The sequence below is a fragment of the Vigna unguiculata genome, chromosome 4, assembly GCF_037176805.1.
Source record: "Vigna unguiculata cultivar grain cowpea cultivar isolate G323 ecotype 2 chromosome 4, ASM3717680v1, whole genome shotgun sequence".
Classification (NCBI taxonomy): Eukaryota; Viridiplantae; Streptophyta; class Magnoliopsida; order Fabales; family Fabaceae; genus Vigna; species Vigna unguiculata.
This window is the reverse complement of record NC_140795.1, coordinates 10,753,012-10,772,401: the sequence shown is the minus strand read 5'-3', so window position 1 is coordinate 10,772,401 and position 19,390 is coordinate 10,753,012. Positions and strand designations below refer to the sequence as shown.

The following is a 19,390-nucleotide window of genomic DNA, read 5'->3' as shown; positions in this document are numbered from 1 at the left end:
GATTGATTTGTAAAACAACAACAATAATTAATTTAACAATAATCTCTAGATAACCAATGAAGAATCTTATTTAGAAAAAGCAGTGGAATTGACCTATTTACTATTATTGTGTTTACAATCTTCCGTGTCATTTTCTTTGCACACCAAAATCCCCCTATTTTTATAGTTGCTAGATTTAATTGCATTTTTAAGAATCAAATACAGCTCCGCTGCCGGGGAATACGGTTAGTATTTCTTTTATTTTGATTCTGTTTTTATTTTTTATTTTTTTATTCTATTTTATTTTATTTTATTTTATTTTATTTATTTTTATTTTTTATTTATTTTACGCATATACGTTTGATATAGTTTGTTATTTTGTAGTATCTAGTTTTCTGTTAATATATTCTAAGCAAAGTTCTATTTTTGTTTTGATTAAGAATTTCTTTTAAGAAATTTTTGAGACTAGTTTGGAAAACTCTGTCTAGGAAAGACTTGGTATTTAAGTTGTCCATTGTGACGCACCTCTCTTTCCTGGGAGTAGACCCAACGACATCTTAACTCATTTCTTTCTTGAAATCTTTCTCCAAAACAGGAATAGGAAGAAAAAAAAACACACGGGGAAACACTTTCAGGTGGACTGCATAGTGCATGACTCGGGCCAATCCGGGTCAATTTTATCAACTTGATTCAGAACTTGAAAGGAACTTGCGTAAATCACGTAGGAGACTTGAACTCAGGTGTTCTACTGAAGGAGCACCATCATCATCTGAACCTACCACTGAAAGTGTACCACTAGAATCACCTCCGGTGATTAACATATCTTCTGATCCATCACCTGAACCAGAAATTCAAGAAGATAGAATGGAAGAAAGAACAATAAGAGAGTTGGCTTCACCGGATGCAGCAATTACACAAAACATGTGCATCCAATATCCAGATGGAGAATGTGAGCTTAAGTCTGGGTTAATCCATCTTTTACCCAAATTCCATGGATTAGCAGGAGAAGACCCGTACCATCACTTGAAGGAATTTCATGTTGTTTGTTCATCCATGAGACCTACAACAGTGACAGAGGAACATATCAAGCTTAAGGCTTTTCCATTCTCATTACAAGATGCCGCTAAGAATTGGTTATACTGCCTTCCGCCAGGGTCCATCAATACTTGGGAGACTCTGAAAAGATTATTTCTGGAAAAGTTTTTTCCAGCATCAAGAGTTGCTGCTATTCGCAAAGATATTTATGGGATAAGGCAACAAGAAAGAGAAAGTCTTCACGAGTATTGGGAAAGATTCAAAAAGTTATGTGCTTCCTGTCCTCATCACCAAATAAACGAGCATCTCCTCATTCAATACTTTTATGAGGGATTGAGTATCATGGATAGACAAATGATAGATGCTGCAAGTGGAGGGTCATTGGTGGACAAAATGCCAACAAATGCAAGACAATTGATTGAAACTATGGCGTCGAACCATCAACAATTTTCCACAAGGAGTAATTCTATAACTTTATTGAAGGGAACCCATGGAGTAGAATCTTCATATGTTGCAGATCACAAGAAATTAGAAGGAAAGTTGGATGACTTAGCGGCAATGGTAAGGACCTTGACAGACTTACAGAAAAAGCCTATCCCTTATACTTTATGTGGAATTTGTGCTTCTACTAATCATCCTACAGAGGCTTGTTCTATGTTAAAAGAGACAGGGACGTTAGACAATGAACAACCTCAAGCATATACTGCAAACATCTATGGCAATAATAGACCACCTCGACAGCAATACAACCATGATTTGTCCTCCAACAAGTACAACCCAGATTGGAAGGAATATCCCAGCCAGAAATGGGGAAATCAACAGCCTCAACACTAACAACTCTATGTTCCACCTCAACAGAGACAACAACCACAACCAACTGCAACCTCTGGTGATTCAAACATGGAGGCAATGATGAAAATGATGCCTGACATGATGAAGGGACAAATCAATGAGTTGAAACAAACGATGGAAGCAACCAATCAAAACTTGCAGAACCAGATTGGACAAATGGCAAATGAGTTAAATCAGATGAAGTCTCAACAAGGCTCGAGCAATTTGCCTGCACAAACTGTAATCAACCCACGAAATGTAAGTGCTATTACTTTAAGATCGGGAAAGCAAATACAAGGCCTTGGGGATGCCCAAGAAGATGAAGATAAGGACAATGAAGTTGTACCTAATGATGAAAGAGGAAGATCAGATGAAGCAACACAAGCAACATCTGAAATACCTGCACCCAGTGATAACTCCAGGTTGGTATCCCCTAATACTTCCTCTGAAAATTCTTCTCCTTATTCTCCTCCTCCTCCCTATCCAAACCGTTTGAAACCAAAAACTAAAAAGATGGAGGAGTTAGACAAAGAAATCCTAAATACTTTCAAGAAAGTGGAGATAAACATCCCTTTGTTGGATGTTGTAAGACAAATTCCTAAATACGCCAAGTTTCTAAAAGAATTATGTACACATAAAAGGCGTATTATGGACAAAGAGGTAGTGAGCATGGGAAGAAACATCTCTAGCTTAATTAAGAAGCCTGCAGTCAGAATGCCGCAAAAGTCTAAGGATCCAGGTATGTTTTCTGTTCCCTGCATTATAGATAGTACTAAGTTTGACAATGCTATGTTAGATTTAGGAGCTTCCATTAATGTAATGCCTTTATCTGTGTTTACTTCACTTCATCTTGGACCTCTTAAGTCTACTGGTGTGGTCATTCAATTGGCCAACCGTAGCACAGTTAACCCTGCAGGTGTGCTAGAAGATGTGCTTGTCCGTGTGGACAAATTAATTTTTCCTGCAGATTTCTATATCTTGGACATGAAGGATGATGAAGGAATGAGTTCAACCATAATTATCTTGGGAAGACCATTCATGATGACAGCACGTACCAAGATAGACGTGCATGCAGGATCCTTGACTATGGAGATAGGAGAGGAGAAGGTGCAGTTCAACGTGCTAGAAGCCATGAAGCACCCAATTGAAGACCATTCTTTGTTTTGTATTGATTTATTGAGTAATGTAGTGAACAATTATGCTTTTGGACTTTTGGACGTTTTATCTGGTTTTTCTTCTTCTTTGGATTTTTCTCTTTCGAATATTTCGGGCTCAATTTTAGACGAAAGAGAAAATTTTAAAACAGGTGATGTTGAGGACGCAGTGTCACTATTTGATACCTCTGTGGCGTCCGAGTGTGATGCTGAGGTGGCTGAAATTACCTTAGGCAGTAAAATGTTGCAATCTGTGGAACAGCCACCCACTTTGGAGTTGAAACCTTTGCCGTCTCATTTGAAATATGTTTATCTTGAGAGGGATGGGAAACTCCCTGTTATTATATCTGCCTTGCTTACTGACGAGCAGGAACAAAAGCTATTGCAGGTTATCAAAGATCACAAGCGAGCAATAGGCTGGACTTTGGCAGATATTCCTGGTATTAGTCCTTCTTTCTGCATGCACAGAATACTCTTGGAGGAGGATGCTAAGCCAGTGAGGCAACCTCAGAGGAGACTAAATCCTCAACTGATGGAGGTTGTGAAGAAGGAAGTCACCAAGTTGCTACAAGCAGGTATTATATATCCCATTTCTGACAGCACTTGGGTGAGTCCTGTACATGTGGTCCCCAAGAAATCTGGGATCACCGTGGTCAAGAATGAGAAGAACGAGTTGATTCCTACTCGTATTCAGAATAGCTGGAGGGTCTGTATTGATTATAGAAGACTAAACCAGGCAACCAGGAAGGACCACTTTCCTTTACCATTCATGGACCAGATGTTAGATCGATTGGCAGGTAAGTCTCATTACTGTTTTCTTGATGGATTCTCTGGGTATTTTCAGATTTGTATTGCCCCAGAGGATCAACATAAAACTACCTTTACTTGTCCATTCGGTACATATGCTTATAGGAAAATGCCATTTGGCCTTTGCAATGCTCCTGGAACATTTCAGCGATGTATGATGAGTATTTTTACAGATTTGTTGGAGCATTGTATTGAGGTTTTTATGGATGATTTTAGTGTATATGGTTCATCTTTTGACCACTGCTTGTCTAATCTTGCTAGAGTCTTGGAGAGATGTGAAGAGACTAACCTTGTTCTAAATTTTGAAAAATGTCATTTTATGGTGGAACAAGGTATAGTTTTAGGTCACGTTGTTCCCAAGAATGGTATATCTGTAGATCCTGCTAAAATTGATATTATTTCACAATTGCCTTACCCCTCTTCTGTGAAAGAGGTTCGATCTTTCCTTGGACATGCAGGATTTTACAGGAGGTTTATCAAGGACTTCAGCAAGATAGCCAACCCTCTCTCCAACTTATTGCAAAAGGATGTAGCATTTGACTTTGGAGAGAGGTGCAAAGATGCGTTTGATACATTGAAAAAGGCGCTTACCACCACTCCTATTATCCAGCCACCTGACTGGACATTACCATTCGAGCTGATGTGTGATGCATCAAACTTTGCAGTAGGAGCGGTGCTTGCACAAAAAGATGGGAAGCTATCACATGTGATATATTATGCTTCCAGAACGTTGGACACAGCGCAGGCTAACTACACCACGACTGAGAAGGAATTATTGGCTGTTGTGTTTGCCTTGGACAAATTTAGACCGTATGTACTTGGTTCCAAGGTAATTGTTTATACTGATCATGCAGCATTAAAATTCCTTCTGAAGAAAGCAGATTCGAAACCAAGGTTGATCAGATGGATGCTACTGCTCCAAGAGTTTGAAATTGAGATTCTAGACAAAAGTGGAGCACATAACTTGGTAGCTGATCATCTTAGCAGGATTGAAAATGGAGAAGATAACATTCCTATTAAGGATGAATTTCCTGATGAAGTCCTCCTAGCATTGACTGCTGTGAAAGGTATGTTTCCTGAACCTTGGTTTGCTGACATTGTTAACTATTTGGTTGTTTCTGCTATTCCTCCTTCCTTCTCCAAATATGAAAGAATCAAGCTAAAAAGTGAGGCAAAATACTATATCTGGGAAGATCCAATCTTATGGCGCATTGGTAGTGACCAAGTCATAAGGAGGTGTGTTCCAGATATCGAGATACCTCATATGCTTGAGTTCTGTCATTCGTCTCCTTTTGGTGGACATTATGGCACACAAAGAACAGGTAGGAAGGTGTTGGATTGTGGATTATATTGGCCTACTATTTTTAAAGATGCACAGAGGGTATATGAAAATTGTGAGCAGTGCCAAAGGGCAGCCAGGTCCATTACAAGAAGGGATGAAATGCCTCAACAACCCATGCTATATAGTGAGGTATTTGATATTTGGGGTATTGATTTTATGGGTCCTTTTCCTCCTTCTTTTGGGTTTTCTTATATTTTGCTTGCTGTAGACTATGTCTCCAAATGGGTGGAAGCCATAGCTACAAGGACTAATGATTCTCGAGTTGTTATGAGTTTTGTCAGGTCTAACATTTTCTGCAGATTTGGGATACCACGAGCCATCATCAGTGACCAGGGGACTCATTTCTGTAATAGGCTACTTGAGAACATGTTGAAGAAGTATGGGGTGACACATCGCATTGCTACACCATATCACCCCCAAACCAATGGACAAGTAGAGATCTCTAACAGGGAGATTAAAAAGATACTAGAGAAAGTAGTGAAGCCTAGTCGAAAGGATTGGGCCACAAGATTGGATGATGCACTTTGGGCATACAGGACAGCCTACAAAACACCTATAGGTATGTCCCCCTTTTCTGTTTTTGTTTTCTATTTGTTAAAGAAACAAAGGAATAGACATGATTAGACATAGTAAAATTAATTGAGACTGTACTTTGATTGAATTTACTATGGACAATCTAACAATTCTCACTTTTAATTGAGACTGTACTTTGATTAAAAGTGAGGATGCCAACAAATGAATTGAGTCTTTACATTGATTGATTTGTAAAACAACAACAATAATTAATTTAACAATAATCTCTAGATAACCAATGAAGAATCTTATTTAGAAAAAGCAGTGGAATTGACCTATTTACTATTATTGTGTTTACAATCTTCCGTGTCATTTTCTTTGCACACCAAAATCCCCCTATTTTTATAGTTGCTAGATTTAATTGCATTTTTAAGAATCAAATATTTGAGATCAATTCCGTATTCGTTGTGAGACGACTCAGGGTTATCTTAACCCTAACTATTTTGTTCACTACTAACTGGCAATACGGAAGTTGCTATAGTTTAGTAGTATTAATTTGATCGTGTCAACGACAGCGATATCAAAGTTACACCTTTTGTTCTTTATTGTACCATGGACCCACACACCCAAATACAAATTCATGGTGCTATTTTAGATGGTCACAACTTTTAGTTTCATTCACACTTCATACCACACATCTATTTCTCTCTCATCACATGTGCTTGTAATAAAATGAGGGGCCCACATATGCATGCCTTTTGTTTCCATTCTTGATGTTTGTAGACTTTACTAAAAGCTAAGATATTAGTGTTCTAATTGTTGCAACTTTGATCTTTCAACCATGACTCACATTCACTTAATAATTTTCTTTACTTTCTTGGATTAGTGGGACCCACCTAAGGCTTTTATGGATTCATATTGCATGTTCAAAATCATGTATGGCAATTTTTGGTTCTCTTTAAATTCTCATACTTTTGGTTTGGTGCTTTTTATTTTGGTTTTAATAATTGTGTTATATTTCAATGTGTTGGTGACCATTGATGAGATGAGTGTGTGATTTGAGTTTACTTTTGGACTTATATAGTATGATAGTTATTTTATTGAACATGAGTTATATAGCCATAATTGCAATGTCAATGCTATGTCTTTTGCTTGGTTATATTTTAGTTGCATGGTTATGGAATTAAAATGGTGGCTTGGTGCTATAGCTATTGTTGTTTATATTGGTTTGGAAATTATTAATAGAGTTCATGGTATGAATGTATTAGTTGATAAAGTCGATGAGGTTTTCCGTACCTAGGAACCCAGTAGTGACTCTTTCGCTAGTGTGAAGCAGTGGAAAGGGTCCTCTTGGCCTGTGTGAAGCAGTGGCAGAGGATTGATTCGAGTGTTGTACCTTCTCGCTTATGTGAAGCAGTGGAGAGGGGAAAGATGTTTCACCTTATTTCAGCTCGTTGCGAGTATAGTGCCCGATGTGCGATGCATAGACGTTTTTACTCATAATTCCTTGAGGAATAAGGGAGACAGTCTAGCTGCAATAGTGGGACACATCGAGCCATCTATTCTAGGAAACTAGATGTTGTTATGGGGTGAGAGGCCGCGGAAAACCAAAGTTTGATTATGATCACTATGATTGAATATTTTAGATGAAAGTGATGCTATGTTTGGTTTGGTATGATGGTTTGGATTTTGGGGTTTGTGTGTTCAAACCAAGTATTAATTGTGATCATAATGCTTAAGTGTTACTTGAATGCAACGTTGATTATTATTAGACATGTTTTATTTACGAATTTCTTTTATATATATATATATATATATCATTATTTATGGTTAGTTTACTCCTATTTGTTTGTTTGTATGTTTGTTGTATGTGCGATGATCGTACAACGTGTGTGTTATATAGGAGCAGATGATAATGCAGATGTTTTTGGCATGGAGTAGATCGACGAGAGGCTGGATGAACTCAGGCATTATTATAATTATTTAGTTGTTTTAAATCAGATACTAAAGTATATGTAATTTTCTTTTGGTCGCAATTGTTATTTGAATTTATTTGATAACTTGGGTTTTTGGAACACGCAATTTAAATTAAAATATAAGTTTTTTATTAGTACATTTTCAATGATAATCATTTTCCACTAAACGCAAAAGTTTTCTAACATTCTGTGACATCCCAAAATCTAGGGTGTTACACTTACACTCTAATGAGTCAGTTAGTTTCACATAGACTGTACTGACTTGAGTTGGGAGAGTAGCAGGAGGCCTGAGACACTTTAAAGGCTAACCTTGTGTGTGGGGGATGAAACACTGTAACAAATGCCTCGGTAGAGCAGCTCGATAGAGTAGTAAAGGCCACCACAAGTGCAAGCATCCATTGAATCCGACTAATTATATGTATCCGGATGAGTTGTGTCTTGAGTCTTAGTGTATCGTTTGCAAGTCAGAACATGATTGGTTGGCATATGCATCTTGGATCACGATATTGTAAGTAATTGTATGAATAATCATTTTCTGCTCTAGCTTACCCTTTTGCTTGTTTGATTGTTATGTGTGTGGTTTTCTCTTTTTGTGACGATAATCAATTTATTGGTGTGAGCAGATGCGAGAACTCCTCGTGGCCAACAGGGAAATGGTAACTCCGCTGCGTAGCCTATCTGGGCTGGATTTCGTTTAATTGGGCTTTCTCTTAGAGTTATGACCCATGTATTGACTTTTCTTTTGGTATTAATTTGATTACTGTTGAACTTTGTACTCTATCTTGTATTGGCATCGTGGTGTGCCTCAGGATTCTATTTTAAGTACCTTGGATATCTTTATGGAGTGATTTTATACTCCGCATCTTGGCTCTTTATATTATTCTGTGTAATATTCCATTGGCTATATTAGTATTTAAATGGGGTGTTACATTTATGGTATCAGAGCAGTCATTCCTTAGAGTATATGGACTTGGGGATCCACTTAGCTTTCGTTGTGTCTTTCTAAGTGTCTTTAGTTAAGTTCTTGTCTCATCAAGTCTGACTAATGGTTTTCCTATGTGCCAGTGATTATGGCACCCCCGCGTAGAACTCCTCAATCATCTCAGGGTGACGTACCAAACATCGCCAGAGCAATAGAAGCTATGGTGGCAGCTATGACTCAATAGAGTACAACTATGATGCAACAACACGAGGCATCGATGCAGCGACAGGCAACATCGTTGGAGCAACAACAGTTGGTGATGCAGCGGATGGAGGCTGCAAGGGTAGCTATTGAGGATGCCCACAGGCAGCATATGGAAGCCCTCCGCCAATTGGAGGAGAACAGGGTAGCTGCCCTTGTTTTTGGTCTTGAGCCACGACCTTCAGTTAGAGAGTGGAGTTTGGAGGACTTTTTGAAGCACCACCCGATGAAATTCAACGGCAAGACTAGTCTTGATGCTGTAGATCAATGGTTGAAGGACATAGAGAGGATATTCAATGCCAAGATGTGTATTATTGAGAACAAATTGGCTTTTGCCGTGTATATGCTTACAGGAGAGGCAGAGCATTGATGGATCAGTATGAAATCCATCATGGAAGAAAGAGAGGAACCAGTCGCTTGGGAGGCCTTCAAGGGGAAGTTCCTCTCCGAGTACTTCTCTTATAGCATGAGGTATGCCAAGGAAGTAGAGTTCCTCCAATTGACTCAAGGAGGAAAATTAGTGGCAAGTAAGGCCACTTTAGCAAAGATTGTCCCACTCTTGTCAGGATAGTGACGTGTACCCCGACTCAGGCCTCGGCTCAACATCAGTAGAGGAGAGGAGGCAACAAGCCTCAGGTGACAAGTAAAGTTTACGCTATGACAGCAGTAGAGGCTGCAGGCTTAAGTAATCTTGTTATGGGTTGTTGCATGATTATTGGTGAATCTTTGTGTGTGTTGTATGATTCTAGAGCGACACACTCTTTTGTGTCAGATGCATGTGTGAAAAGGTTGGGTGCTGGTGTGTGAGCTACAATGTGAGTTTGTATTATCTATTCCGATGTTGAGTTTGGTCAGGACATCATCCTTGTGTGCTAGATGTCCAGTGGAGGTAGTGGGGCGTAAATACAAGGTGAATCTGATATGTCTACCTCTTCAAGAGTTGGAGGTGATCTTAGGAATGGATTGGCTCTCTACCAATCACTTTCTTATAGATTGTCGAGAGAAAAAGCTGTTGTTTCCCAACTTAGAGGAGCCTGAGTTATTATCTTCACAAGGTGTTATGAACGAGATTTGAGGTGGCGCATAATGCTTAATCATCTTCTCACATCTTGAGGTGGAGAAAGATGAAGGGATGTTAGTCATACCGATTGTGCACAAGTTTGAAGATGTGTTTCCAGAGGAAGTGCCAAGGTTGCCTCCCAGTAGAGAGGTGAAGTTCTCTATTGACCTGGTGCCAGGAACTGGTCCAATGTCGATAGCTCCATCCGTATGGCTCCGACAGAGTTGGTAGAGCTCAAGAGTCAGATAGAGGAGCTATTGGGGAAGCAGTTCATTTGACCCAATACTTCACCATGGGGAGCACCAATGTTGTTGGTGAAGAAGAAGGACAGGAGTTCACGTTTGTGTATGGACTATAGACAGTTAAACAAGATTACGATCAAGAATAAATACCCTTTTGATGGATCAGTTACATAGAGCAACAGTATTCTCGAAGATAGACTTGCGGTCGGGATACCACCAGATACTAGTGAAGGCTGATGATGTGCAAAAGACGGCCTTCAGGTCCCGATATGGACACTACGAGTACGTGGTTATGCCATTTTGTGTGACCAATGCTCCAGCAGTGTTCATGGACTACATGAACAGGATCTTCAGGCCATTCTTAGATAAGTTTGTCGTAGTCTTCATAGACGACGTACTCAACTACTCCAAGACCCAAAAGGAGCATGTTGAGCACCTGAGTTTAGTGCTTGGTGTTTTGAGGGAGAAGCAACTATATGTTAAGTTATCCAAGTGTGAATTCTAGATGGATGAAGTGCAATTTTTGGGGCATGTGATATCCGCCCAGGGGATTTTTTTAAGGCCCATTTTATTTCTACTTTATTTTTAAAGGCTGCCCCAAACGGTTAGGCCTAAAGGCTGGCCCAAAAGGGGAAAAGGAGACCCTAAGTCTGCCCTCACATTTTCATTCCTCTTACTCTTGAAATTTTCGTAACCATCAACCCCTTCCTCTCTCTCGCAATAGGAACCTCTACTAGGGTTTGATACCAGCTCTTGGACAAGACAACTCTAAGCTTAGCTCTCCTCCATGTAAGTAAATCTTGAGCTCGTGCTTCTCACCCTCTAGGCGTCCTTTCTTTTGTTGATCACAGTAGGGGCTTTCTAGTAATCTCGTTCCTAATATGCTCCCCTTCATTTTCAGCCCTTTGGCTTACTCTTAGGACTGTGGTGCTCTCTGTGTGCGTGTCGGAACTTCCCGCTAGCTCGTTTCCAGGTAAGGGAAGCTACGGTTTACGATTTCCTTAGGTTCTTCGCATGTTTTCTGAGTATAAGTTATATTCTTGAGGTGTGCTAGTGATTTGATTGTTTGATATTGGTAAAATGTGTTTTCGATGTGGTTTTTGTGTTGTCCACGAGAGAACAATGGCGAGCACTGGTTTTCTCGCCCAAGCGAGCTTGCCTCGCCTAGGCGAGATTAGCAAAGGCTCACCCAGGACTTGCTGCTCGATCTGTCGCTTAGACAAGAAGTTTTTATTTTTGAGCGAGGAGTGGTCTCGCCTAGGCGAGAAGGGACTCGCTTGAGCGAGACCTCGCAGAGTCTGCTGCTCCCCTGCTCGAGTTCTCGTCTAGGCGAGACGGGGTTCGCCTGAGCGAGAAGATCTCCCTCGCCTGAGCGGGACCTGTTAGCCTGAGCGAGACTAGGGGTAAGTTGTGGTACTATTGTTGAATGGTGCATTGATGTGTGATTGCTTATCTGATCTATATGCTCTACTATGAGGGATGATGTCATGATTGATATATGATGTGGTGGTGGGAATGGTATGTTGTTTTGTGTTGTATGAATTGGAAAGCATGAGTTGCATGATGGCATTGTTATACATGATGTTAATGTTATGGGAAGCTCTTGATTGGTGGGTGGAATATGTATAAAGTATAGGTAGGGCATAATCCCACGACTCTTGTAGTGAGAGATCTTGGTGGCGCCTCATCTGTTGGACGTAATTCCATGGACCCGCTTAAGGGGAGAGTCTCGTGGAGCCACGACAAAAGGACGTAATTCCATGGGGGGTCGTGGTGGTGCCTCAACGCCAGCGCGTAATTCCACGGAGGCCACGTGGTGGTGCCTCCTATAAGGGTATAATTCCGCGAAGGCCTCGTGGTGACGCCTCATTGTTAGGACATAATTCCACTGCCATGTGGTGGTGCCTCAGTTACGTATCCGGATAGTTGAGTCTTGGGGTCTCATATATTTTGATAGCTCTGGTGTGATGCTTGTTATTTATGCTTGGCTTTGAGATTACATGTGGATTGTTATAATATGAGGTTTCTTTATGATAGCTTACCCTTTTGCTTGTTTTATGATTTTTATGTGGTTTCTTCCCTTGCAATGATCATCAATTTGATTGATGTGAGCAGATGTGAGGAACCCTAGCAATGGTATGGATAATAGGGATGTTGCAGCTTGATGGATTGGATGAGTATTGGGCCCACTGTGGGGCCCATCACTGAAGGATTTTACTAGTTATGATTATCTTGTCCGCACAAGACTTAGTATAGTTATTTGCTTTTCCAGTATACTTTGTTTAGGCCGTGTGGAGCCTCTTTTATGTAATATGGGAAATGCTTGGCGTACTGTATGCCTGCATACTCCAAACTCCTTACTCTCTGATTATTTATGCATGTGACGTTTTATCAATTTGAGGTTATCCAGTTTTTGGGACGTTACATTTATGGTATCAGAGCGGTCGAACCTTAGGATCTATGGTCTAGTGTGCCTGCTTAGCTACCATTGTAACTTGTGTGTTGCTAGCTAGGCTCTCAGCTAATCAAGTCTAACTCTTGTGTTTCCTGTGTGTCAATGACATGGCACCTCAGCATAGGAACTCTCAGCCTTCTCAGGGTGACGCACCAGACATCGCCAGGGCAATAGAAGCGATGGTGGCTGCTATGGCACAACAGAGTACTACCATGATGCAATAACATGAAGCATCAATGCAACGACAGGCGGCATCACTTGAGCAACAACAACTGGTTTTGCAACAGATGGAAGCTGCTAGGGTGGCTGCTGAGGACGCTCACCGTCAACACATGGAGGCCCTCCGTCAGTTGGAGGAAAACAGGACCACCGCCCCTGTCCATGGTCCTGACCCAAGACCTCTCCATCGAGAATGGAGTTTGGAAGACTTTCTGAAGCACCATCCGACTAAGTTTAATGGGAAGACCGGTCCAGATGTCGCAGATCAGTGGTTGAGAGGATTTTTTATGCTATGATATGCCCCGAGGAGAGTAGGTTGGCCTTCGCGGTGTACATGCTCACGGGTGATGCTGAGCACTGGTGGATCAGTATGAAGTCCATCATGGATGAGAGGCAAGAACCAGTTACTTGGGAGGTCTTTAGGAGAAAGTTTCTCTCTGAGTACTTCCCTGACAGCGTCAAATATGCTAAAAAGGTGGAGTTTTTGCAATTGACTCAAGGAAGCAAATCTGTGGCTGAGTATGCAGAAAATTTCAAGCATCTCAATCATTTTTATACCATGCCACTGCATGAAGAGTGGCGATGTAGGAAGTTCGAGAATGGCCTCCGCGGGGATCTTCGTTTGATGGTGGCCCCGCTGTCCATCAAGGATTTTGTAACCTTTGTGGAGAAGGCCAGGGTCATGGAAAAGATGAAGGTTGAAGTGGAAACTCAGCACCCTCATCAGCAGAGAGTGGGAGGACCGTCTGGGTCCAGGCATAGGCATAAGGAGAGGAGGAAGCTCTATACTCGGCCCCATTTCCAGTCCCAAGGGTCTAGGAAGACTTCTTCCCAACAGAGCAGGGTTTAGTGCTACTAGTGTGCGGGACCGCACAAGAGGAATGTCTGCCCCCAGCTTGCGAGCTTCAAGAGGTGTAACAATTGTGGCAAGGAGGGCCACTTCGGCAGAGATTGCCCCACCCTCGTGAGGACAGCGACGCGTACTCCAATTCCAGCCCCAATCCAGAATCAGCAGAGGAGGGGAGGCAACAGACCTCAAGCATCGGGCAGAGTATACGGCATGACTGGAGCGAAGGCAGCAGGCTCAGGTAACCTTGTCATGGGTCGTTGTGTGATTGTTGGTAAATTTGCATGTGTTTTGTATGACTCTGGAGCGACACACTCTTTTGTGTTTGAAACTTGTGTGCAAAGGTTGGGTCTGCTGGTTTGTGAACTGCAATGTGACCTTATGGTATCTACTCCGGCATCGGGTTTGGTCAGGACATCGTCCTTGTGTGCTTGGTGTCCAGTGGAGGTAGAAGGACACAGGTACAAAGTGAATCTGATATGCCTACCTCTACAGGAGTTGAAAGTGATCCTAGGAATGGATTGACTCTCTGCCAATCGTATCCTTATAGAATGCCAAGAGAAGAGGCTGTTATTTCCCAACTCAGAGGAGCCTGAGTTGTTATCATCCCACGGGGTTATGAAGGAGCTACAGGACGGTGCTCAGTGCTGGGGAAGCAGTTTATCCGACCCAATACCTCACCTTGGGGAGCGCCGGTGCTGCTGGTGAAGAAGAAGGATGGGAGTTCGCGGTTCTGTGTAGACTACAGACAGTTGAACAATATGACCATCAAGAACAAGTACCCCATCCCGAGAATAGATGACTTGATGGATCAGTTGCATGGATCCTCGGTGTTTTCAAAGATTGACTTGCGGTCGGGATATCACCAGATTTTGGTGAAGGCAGATGATGTAGAGAAGACGGCCTTCAGGTCCCGGTATGGACACTACGAGTATGTGGTTATGCCTTTTTGGTGTGACCAATGCTCCGACAGTGTTCATGGACTACATGAACAGAATTTTCAGGCCATTCTTGGATAAGTTTGTCGTAGTCTTCATAGACGACATCCTTATCTATTCCAGGACTCAGGAAGAGCATGTTGAGCACCTGAGGCTAGTGCTTGGTATCCTGAGGGAGAAGCGACTATATGCTAAACTGTCCAAGTGTGAATTCTGGATGGATGAGGTACAATTCTTGGGCCATGTGATATCTGCACAAGGCATTGCGGTAGACCCAGCAAAAGTCGACGCAGTGGTTAAGTGGGAAAGTTCCAAGTTAGCAACCGAAATCAGAAGCTTTGTGGGTTTAGCCGGCTACTATAGGAGATTCATAGAGGGATTCTCCAAGATAGTGGCGCCCCTGACCCAGGTTACTCGGAAAGACCAACCCTTTGCTTGGACGGATAAGTGTGAGGAAAGTTTCCAAGAGCTGAAGCGACGTTTGACAAGCACCCCGATATTGGTTATCCCGGATGTTGGAAAACCCTTTGAGGTTTATTGTGATGCCTCCCACCTAGGGCTGGGTTGTGTGTTGATGCAGGAGAAGAAGGCAGTGGCCTACGCTTCGAGGCAACCCAAGGTGCATGAGAGAAACTACCCCACTCATGACCTAGAGCTGGCAGCTATAGTTTTCGCCTTGAAAATTTGGAGGCACTACCTCTATGGTGTTCAATTCTGGGTATTCAAAGATCACAAGAGTCTGAAGTACCTATTTGATCAAAAGGAGTTAAACATGAGGCAGAGGAGATGGATGGAATTCTTAAAGGATTATGATTTTCAGCTTTTGTACCATCCAGGGAAGGCGAACGTAGTAGTCGATGCTCTGAGTAGGAAGACGCTGCACGCCGCTCAGCTCATGATCAAGGAGGTGGAACTGTTGGAGAAATTAAGAGACATGAAACTGCAGGTGGAGCTGGAATCAGGATCCATCAAATGTAGTAACCTGACCATATCTAGTGACTTTCTGAACTCAGTTAGGGAAAGACAACTATTGGATGCTAGTCTGAATAAGGTGAGAGAGCAATTGGGGTCAGAAGAGGCAATGAACTTTGTTTTGGGTAATGACGACCTCTTGAGATTTCAGGGCAAAATGTGTGTGCCTGATGAGGTTGAGGTGAAAAGGCTAATCCTTGAGGAAGGGCACAAGAGTCGTCTTAGCTGCATCCGGGCATGACTAAGATGTATCAAGATCTCAGGGAAGCTTTCTGGTGGCAAGGGATAAAGAAGGATGTGGCACAATTCGTGTCTGCCTATCTAACCTGTCAGAAGGCAAAGGTGGAACACCAGAGACCCGATGGGATGATACAGCCTCTGGAGATACCAGTGTAGAAATGGGATAGCATCTCGATGGACTTTGTGACCCATTTGCCACGAACTTTTAGAGGGCATGACACCATCTAGGTCATAGTGGACCGATTGACCAAGAGTGCACATTTCCTAGCAATGAACCTGAGGATTTCTATGGTAAAGTTGGCTCAGTTGTACATCAAGGAGATCGTGAGGTTGCATGGGGTGCCTTCGAGCATTGTGTCAGACAGAGATCCACGGTTCACATCACGGTTTTAGCAAACCTTGCTGGGTGCTTTGGGAAGCAAACTCACGATGAGTTCAGCCTATCATCCTTAAACAGATGGTCAGTCTGAGAGGACGATCCAGTCGCTTGAGGACTTACTGTGAACATGCATACTAGATCACTTGGGTGCTTGGGATGAAGTGTTACCGTTGATTGAGTTCACCTACAATAATAGTTTCCATGCAAGCATTGGGATGGCACCATATGAGGCTCTTTATGGACGGAGGTGCAGGACTCCCTTGTGTTGGTATCAGGATGGGGAGGCAGTGTTAGTTGGGCCAGAATTGTTGGAACAAACCACCGAGAAGGTAAGATTAGTGAGGAATAGAATGCAGGCTTTACAGAGCAGACAAAAGGCACATGCAGATCGCAGAAGGAGGCCCTTGGAATTTGAGGCTGGAGATCACGTGTTCTTGAGGGTGACCCGAACCACTGGTGTGGGAAGGGCTCTCCGCTCAAGAAAACTTTCTCCTAAGTTCCTTGGTCCCTATCAGATCTCGAGGAGGATTGGACCAGTAGCTTATGAGATAGCTTTGCCTCCTCAGATGGCAAATCTTCCCCTAGTGTTCCACGTGTCGCAGTTGAGGAAGTATGTGTTTGATCCGGCCCATGTGTTGGAAGCAGAGGATAGACAGATCAGGGAGGACCTCACTGTTGAAGTACCACCCATTGCTCTAGAGGATAGCAAGGTTGAGGAACGCATAGGAAAAATAGTCAGATTGATTAAGGTCATTTGGGATCGGGAGGGCAGGTGACTCTACTTGGGAGTTGGAGGAGGATATGAGGAAATCACACCTGCACCTTTTTGCTTGGTAAGTCTTATTTTCGAGGTCAAAAATTTTCTTGTTAGGGAGAATGTAAGGCCCATTTTATTTTTACTTTATTTTTAAAGGCTGCGTTAAACGGTCGGGCCTAAGGGCTGGCCCAAAAAGGGAAAAGGAGACCCTAAGTCTGCCCTCACACTTTCATTCCTCTTACTCTTCAGATTTTTGTAGCCGTCAAACCCTTCCTCTCTCTCGCAACAGGAACTTCTGCTAGGGTTTGATACCAGCTCATGGACAAGATAACTCTAAGCTCAACTTTGCTCCATGTAACTAAATCTCGAGCTCGTGCTTCTCACCCTCTAGGCGCCCTTTCTTTTGTTGATCACAGTAGGGGCTTTGTAGTAATCTCATTCCTAATCTTCTCCCCTTCGTTTTCAGCCCTTTGGCGTACTCTTAGGACTGTGGTGCTCTCTGTGTGTGTGTCGGAACTTCCCGCTAGCTCATTTCCAGGTAAGGGAAGCTAGGGTTTACGATTTCCTTAGGTTCTTTGCATGTTTTCTGAGTTTAAGTGATATTATTGAGGTGTGCTCGTGGTTTGATTGTTTGATATTGGTAAAAATGTGTTTTCCATGTGGTTTCTGTGTTGTGCATGAGAGAACAGTGGCGAGCACTGGTTTTCTCGCCCAAGCGAGCTTGCCTCGCCTAGGCGAGATTAGTAGAGGCTTGGCCAGGGCCTACTGATCGATCTGTCGCTGAGACGAGAAGTTTTTATTTTTGAGCGAGGAGTGGTCTCGCCTAGGCGAGAAGGGACTTGCCTGAGCGAGACCTCGCAGAGTCCGCTGCTCCCCTGCTCGAGTTCTCGCCTAGGCGAGACGGGCTTCGCTTGAGCGAGAGGACCTCCCTCGCTTGAGCGGGACCTGTTAGCTTGAGCGAGACTAGGGTAAGTTGTGGTACTATTGTTGAATGGTGCATTGATGTGTGATTGCTTATCTGATCTATATGCTCTACTATGAGGGATAATGTCATGATTGATATATGATGTGGTGGTGGGAATGGTATGTTGTTTTGTGTTGTATGAATTGGAAAGCGTGAGTTGCATGATGGGATTGTTATACATGATGTTAATGTTATGGGAAACTCTTGATTGGTGGGTGGAATATGTATAAAGTATAGGTAGGGCATAATCCCCTGACTCTTGTAGTGAGAGATCTTGGTGGCGCCTCATCTGTTGGACGTAATTCCATGGACCCTCTTAAGGGGAGTTCCTCGTGGTGCCACGACAAAAGGACGTAATTCCATGGGGGGTCGTGGTGGTGCCTCAGGGCCAGGGCGTAATTCCACGGAGGCCACGTGGTGGTGCCTCCTACAAGGGTATAATTCCACGAAGGCCTCAGGGTGACGCCTCATTGCTAGGACATAATTCCACTGCCATGTGGTGGTGCCTCAGTTACGTATCCAGATAGTCGAGTCTTGGGGTCTCATATATTTTGATAGCTTTGGTGTGATGCTTGTTATTTATGCTTGGCTTTGAGATTACATGTGGACTGTTATAATATGAGGTCTCTTTATGATAGCTTACCCTTTTGCTTGTTTGTATGACTTTTGTGTGGTTTCTTCCCTTATAATGATCATCAATTTGATTGATGTGAGCAGGTGTGAGTGATGGACATTCTTGGAGCAGGAGTGGAAGGAAATCTATGGAGAATGATGAGGAGAAGATGGAGTGCAGCGGAATTTGGAGGATTAGAGGAAAGTAGCTCTCGGAAATGGAGAATTTGGTGAAGATGAATAGTAGAAGTGGAGCTATGGTATGGAAGGTGGCTAGAGGAGATGAAGGAGAAGGTTAGTGATGAGTGCGTATTTTTGCCCTCATTCAGTGTTTAATACTGGGTATTTAATTGAATTTATGTGCTTAAAGAGTGATTTAATTGATAATTATGATAATTAGGTTGTTTGAGCTTGTGCGATAAAAATGTCTTAAAAAGTGATTTTTAGCTGCATAAATTATTTTTGGATATTTTAACGTTTGTTGATGCAGCTGAAGTTAAGATTAATCTTATTTAAAGGTGAGAAAATAAATAGATTGAAATTACAAAACACCTTTAAATAAAGCTAAAATTAGTTGGAAGAATCACTTCTGCACCCTAGTTTTTACTCATACACTCCCCTCTTTCTAAATGGGTCTCACCAAAACCTATTATGCACCCCCTAATATGTCTATTTGCACCCCTCCTATCACTTAAACCCAATTCACTCAGATCATGCCATGTGGCAATCCTCCACTAATTAAATTAACCAATAATATAATGCCACGTGTCATGATCTAACAACTCAAAATTCAGCCAATAACATGTTGCCACGTCATCACCTTCAACCTCCTAAACCCTAGCCTCCATCTCCATGCCGTCAGCCATGTCACGGACCACCACCGTG

General features: G+C 42.4%; 1 protein-coding gene and 1 pseudogene across 1 annotated transcript; both read left to right on the top strand.

Moving 5' to 3' along the window:
• The first annotated feature begins 655 nt into the window (after window positions 1-655).
• Window positions 656-8,803, top strand: LOC146886779 (uncharacterized; annotated as a pseudogene).
• Window positions 8,804-15,790: 6,987 nt separating this feature from the next.
• Window positions 15,791-18,714, top strand: LOC114171128 (uncharacterized). Its single transcript, XM_028056340.2, has 6 exons — window positions 15,791-15,945; window positions 16,062-16,253; window positions 16,369-16,612; window positions 16,688-16,944; window positions 17,415-17,467; window positions 18,611-18,714. Exons 1-6 carry the CDS (start codon window positions 15,791-15,793, stop codon window positions 18,712-18,714), a joined length of 1,005 nt encoding a protein of 334 aa, XP_027912141.2.
• The last annotated feature ends 676 nt before the right edge of the window (window positions 18,715-19,390 follow it).

Bases quoted from the DNA above. Each gene is read 5' to 3' on its own strand.
- LOC114171128 (XM_028056340.2), top strand. From the start codon at position 15,791: ATGACTAAGATGTATCAAGATCTCAGGGAAGCTTTCTGGTGGCAAGGG. The intron at 16,945-17,414 runs GTGACTCTACTT...GCGTACTCTTAG, and splicing joins ATTTGGGATCGGGAGGGCAG to GACTGTGGTGCTCTCTGTGT. The intron at 17,468-18,610 runs GTAAGGGAAGCT...TGATGTGAGCAG, and splicing joins TCCCGCTAGCTCATTTCCAG to GTGTGAGTGATGGACATTCT.